Source organism: Polistes canadensis, unplaced genomic scaffold (genome assembly GCF_001313835.1).
Source record: "Polistes canadensis isolate GaletaPanama2010 unplaced genomic scaffold, ASM131383v1 scaffold_46, whole genome shotgun sequence".
Classification (NCBI taxonomy): Eukaryota; Metazoa; Arthropoda; class Insecta; order Hymenoptera; family Vespidae; genus Polistes; species Polistes canadensis.
Window position 1 is genome coordinate 850,995 of NW_014569593.1, and position 5,609 is coordinate 856,603.

The following is a 5,609-nucleotide window of genomic DNA, read 5'->3' on the forward strand; positions in this document are numbered from 1 at the left end:
ATATTCTTTTATATATATACTCTATTATTAAATATTCTATTAATAATTAATAAATTCTATTATTAAGTAATGCAAGTTTTTGTAAGAGTGCAGCGGTGCAACATATATTCTATTATATTAAATTAGGACGTCTCAAAAGTTTCTTACTTTTCTTACTAACAAGGGGAGGAACCCATGGGAGATATTCATTCTGTTCTCTTCAATTATGAGAATTGATTTATATATTAGTACTTTTCTAATAATTACAGCATAAAAATCTTTTTCCTATGGCCAAGTATCCACAAAAAAATAGTTTAAACTTTCCGTGTACGATATGTATTGGTTTGTAAAAACATGTAAATAAATAAAAAGCGTAGCTACTTACAAAATAAATGTAACAAATAAATCTTTCTAAGTATATATATATATAATGAAAAATAAATAAAACAAACTAAAATTATATTATTATAAATAACTTATAATTAAATATATACTTTCTCTCTTTTTTAATTTCTTAAAAGAAAATAACAAAAAGTAAAAATTGGAACCTAAACAAGCTCCAAAGTTTAGCACTGCAGCATACGCGCTCGACTATCTTTCTTATTTGTTGAAATGTTACAAGCCAGTGCATACCATGAAAATGAAAGTTTAAACTGTTCTTTTTTTCGCGAATTTTGATAAATAGGGTGAGATTTTTTACTATGGTTGTATAAAGAGTAGTACGAGCACACACACTAAATTTCATTATGACATGGGATTCTCCTTATAAGTTACATATTGCATAATCAACTTATAAAATTTTGAACTTTTTAAAGTACATACGAACTGTCTGAACACTCATAAAGGTTGTCATACAAAGTAAAGTTCGTGAATATAGAGTAAAAAACTTTTGGGATGCCTTAATATTGCATTCCATATATTATGCATTTTCTTTCTATAATTTTTTAGAACAGTTAGTTATTCATATTTGTGCAGAAAATTGCACTAATTTTTATCATGTGATATATCGAAACACATGCAATTGTGTTATCACGTATGGTGTATAAATGAATATAAGATAGTATATGATAATCATTAGTACGAAGATTAATGTTGATCATATCAAATATTTTGTAATTAAAAGATATTTGTTTTTGTTTTTTTTTTCATTTCTATTTTCAATAATTTCTTAATTATTATTCTTTACATTTTCTAAACGAAATCCAGTAATAAATTTTTCTTTTAAAAGAAGAGTCGTGTCTTTGTTGTGATAATGTTCTTTAGATCTTTGAGTATAAGTTTCCCTCGAATTTTTTGTATTCAATACATAAGGATCATTTTCTTTTATAAAATAAGGTTTGTGTGTTCTAGATATATTTACTGTTGTTGCATCCGACACACCATTAGCAGTTTGGTCCTGATTGGTGCTATTTCCTGATTTATTACTTTTACGCAAATGAAAAGGTATGACAGATTGTTGTAAATGTAATAATTGAGTATTTGTTACTTCACAATCAATTTGCATCATGGTAATGTGATTTGCAGGAGTTGAATAAGTTTCTAAAAAAAAGCATCATTTTAGTTAATTAGCTACTTTTTTCATTCATTTTCTGGATATATATATATATATAAACAAAAGAAAATAAATAGAAAGAAAACTAAATAGTTACCATTCAAAGGAACAGCAGGAAGGACCAATGCCATTTTTGGTCTAGATGTGTTATTTTTTCTTGAAGCTGGTAGTAATAGGTGCTCACCGCTGAACCATACAACATAGAAAGTATCATCCTTTCTTCCTAATGCTTCGAATAAAGAAGCATGTTCTCTAAGGATAGGAGAAAATACTTCAACTGCATTAGCATTTGATGTATGAATATTGTTAATCTTATGCATATCTTTTGATTTGATTTTTCTTGAATAACGATTTCTGTCATAAACTGCTTTTTTTTCTATAGATGATTTTGGTAAGAGAACTTTTCCTAATAAATTTTTATTTAATTCTGTCTTTGTTGATGTTGTCCAGTTATCACGATCAGACTCTCCACCGATCCATCGTCGTAACTCGTAATCTAAACGTATTGATTCACTCTGATTGATATACATAGGACACATAGGATGATGCATTGTCTTATTTTTGTCATAATCATCTCCAAGTTCTTCGTCAATACGTGTATCAGGATTTGCCCATAGTAAACTTCTACCATGTCTGACATTTGGCAGAACTGTTGGTATGTCTGTTGACATACTATTTAACTTCTTGCTGGGTGGAAATATACCTCTACAAGTAAAGGTAATTATGCAGTCTAATATTGTATAATGCAATATATATAGATATATATATATATAGATATATATATATATATATATATATATACATATTATGATTTCAAAATTTATCATTTAATGTGAATTGGCTTAATTAAAGTTAAAGATAGATTCATTTAATGTTTCGTAAACTTTCGACTGAAAAAAAACGTAGTATTTAACATACGTTAAACAAACTTTGGTATAAACATAGAAATTCCCCTGATTAGATATGGCCTGTAGCGGTGAAACTACTTTAAATTTAAAACATTTAAGTGTTATATGTAAATACTTACACTAGACCGTTAAAATTAAATGACACCATCAAAATTATTCCCAAAAGGAGAACAGCATTTTTCTTATTTACATTAAGATTAACGTTTCCAAATTTGTTGTTTTCTTCAAATGCTGATAGCCTATTTTTCAAAACTAAGTTTTCCTATTAAGAATTAACAAATAAATTATTATTACGGTACCATTGATATTACTTCTTGAAGACAAAAATTATATATTCATAGTAAAATGTAATAATAATATATAATAAAGGCCAGTCAATCATTCTTACAGTTTTAAGTTTGTTATTCTCCTCTTGAAGCTCATTTATTTGTTTCTCCAAAGAACAAACATATTCTTTTTTTTTCTTTCGTGAAAGGCAAGCAGATTCTCGATTTTTTATCATTCTTTGTTGTCTCTTTAAAGCTTTCATTTCACATTCTTGCTTACCGGAGAAATTATTAAACTCTGGCATTTCATTTTTGATAACAATAGGAGTACAATTGGATGTCTCGTTTTTTACAACAATTGATTCACAGCCCACTGGTTCATTTTTCACAATAATAGAGGTATGATTACCAGTTTTATTTTTAACAATTACAGAAGCATTGGATACATTAACTACGGATTCTCCGTTCGATGCATGAAGATTAGGTAATGTATTCATCATTTTTATATTATTTTGCTGCTGCAATTTAATTCCATTATTTTCTGTTTTTATATTATTTAATGACGTAGATTTCAAATTTATTGGCCCACGTATTTTAATAGGTTTTTTTAATGATAATGGCTCTATTTTTAAAGGATATGTTTGATTTTGTTTTGCTTTTTGTGCTAAAACAGCAAAATCTTGAGCACTTAATATTATAGTTTTTTGAGGTGGTTCTGTAAAAATTATAATCACATACGAGTATTAGATATATATGAAAAACTGAATACATAAATGTAAATTTGTAATTCCGAGCTTTATAAGTTTTAACCCTCGGATTACGATTAATCCCCACCTAACATAAGACAGCATTTATCGAGACTCGCGCAGATATTCCATTAATGCATACTTACAAGCCCTCCCACTTACCACTCGAAATTCTAAAATCTGCTATCCCTCCCCTGCTCAATACCTGGGAGCAACGAATACTTTGTTACTACCACACGCAAATAATCAATCGCCAAAATACACAAGTCTTCCAAGACCCCGTTAGAGAAAGGTGTGGATTAATTATTTATATTCTTACCATCACCTCGTGATGTAACTTGGGTACTACCCTTTGGTTGAATATAAACACGTTTTGCAGAATTGTCACCGGCGACTTTATACTTTGTATTTTTTATTTCTTGCGTATTAATAGGTATCAATTTTACTGGTTGAACGAAAGTTGAAGGTGTTTCAGTTAGAGGCGATTTTGGAGAAGAAATATATGGTGGTGAAATAGGTGGTGTTTCTAATGCGACCTAACAAATATATAAAGACATATATTATGTGTAAATAGAATAATATATATAAAATTTTAAATCATATAAAAAATTTCGAATAAAATATAAAATTTATTTAAATACCTTTAAATCTGTTGATGAAAGATTAGATAAAAAATCCTGTTGCCATTCAGATCCACTTGATTCTGAATGACTTGGACTAGAAAAGGGAAGTAAATGTGTATGAGGACTTAATGGTTCCAATTTACATTCAGTAATTCCTTCATTTGTTTCTGAATCTAAAAATATAATTAATAATAAAAAATATGTCATTTCTTCTTATTTAAGATTAAATTTATTTCATGAAAATACCTTTCTCTTTTTTGACGAAACACGAGTTGAAGTCCTCTAAAATTTTAGAAGTAGATTCTATATTTCTTTCTACATCTTTATTGTAGTTCGGATAATAAGGTATGTCATTAAATATGTCATCAGATAAAAGAGGTATCCCTAATTCAGAACTTAGGCTTTGAAACAAATTATCGCCAAATGAATTACTGTCATCTGTAAAAATATACATAAAAATATATAACAACTGTGTAGAGTTTTAAAATAATTGGTGTTGACAAAGTCGTATGGAACCCTTGTAAGAATTAAATATGTAGTTGCTTTAAAAATTAAAAAAAAAAAAAAATAGGAAAAATAAATATTTGAATTCATGAATGCGTAAAAATCGGCTCGCCTACGCTCTTTTAGGTATTCAAATTTACAGTTCTTTAACTGTTTAAAAGTCGTTACGAACCGGTACATACCATATACGGAAAATTGGAAGAATTTATTTTTACGAATATTTAAAGAAGCAACTTTTGTACTGTGATTATTAAAAGAATAGTATTAAGAACTACATCAATCTTCATATCGTGATTAAAGATAATAGAATTATCTAAAACATTTTCCTTGTGTGTATAAAAATAAATATACGCGTATAAATCATTCATCATAAATAAATTTTTCTTATAAATGTATAAAAAAGAAATAAATATTTTCTGTATTACTTTATGCACGATTGAAATATGTTAAGTTGAAAAATTATCTATAATTGTAATGAATATACATTCGGGTAACGATATAGCAGGCAACGTGCTATACTGATAAGTTTCATGCTTATGATAGTTGAAATTAGTATGCATCAAGGACGTTAAGGTTGTTGCTTTTATCTGTATGTTTGGAGAAGCGTGAAACATATGTATTATACGTGAATGCAATAAAAAAGACAGTACTTCAATAGTTCTATGTATATGTTAGTTATATTCAATATGTACCTAACTAAACAATCTTTACAAAAGAATACTTGTAGAAAAAACTTTTCATAATAATTATTTATATTTTTTCGTTTTATTTCATATTGTAATATTTTAAACGAGTAAACTCGTCATAATAAAGAATATTAACACTTATGTTAATATAATCAAGATTTTTTTCTTATCCAAAATTTTATTAATATTATTACTAAGTTTACTCTTAGGGAGGTTGTTTTTTGGACGGGTTTAATTAAGATGAACACTATATTTATCCGTTGAACGTTTCGTCTCTATTTGAGACTTCCTCAGCAACTAAAATTATTTATTATGACATATTATTTTATATACAAATACCAAAAA

The 5,609-nt window shown here is 27.4% G+C and overlaps 1 protein-coding gene across 1 annotated transcript in view; it reads right to left on the bottom strand.

Annotated features, from left to right (window-relative positions):
• Positions 1 to 1,127: 1,127 nt before the first annotated feature.
• Positions 1,128 to 5,609, bottom strand: part of LOC106785238 (cyclic AMP-dependent transcription factor ATF-6 alpha) — a 7,934-nt gene continuing 3,452 nt past the window's right edge. Inside the window, exons 2-8 of the mRNA XM_014745519.1 lie at positions 4,321 to 4,512; positions 4,093 to 4,247; positions 3,771 to 3,987; positions 2,828 to 3,420; positions 2,559 to 2,701; positions 1,629 to 2,236; positions 1,128 to 1,518 (exon numbers count right to left, since the gene is read on the bottom strand). Coding sequence (XP_014601005.1) covers positions 1,148 to 1,518; positions 1,629 to 2,236; positions 2,559 to 2,701; positions 2,828 to 3,420; positions 3,771 to 3,987; positions 4,093 to 4,247; positions 4,321 to 4,512 — 2,279 coding nt within the window. The 3' untranslated portion in view covers positions 1,128 to 1,147. The remainder of the gene's footprint in view (positions 1,519 to 1,628; positions 2,237 to 2,558; positions 2,702 to 2,827; positions 3,421 to 3,770; positions 3,988 to 4,092; positions 4,248 to 4,320; positions 4,513 to 5,609) is intronic.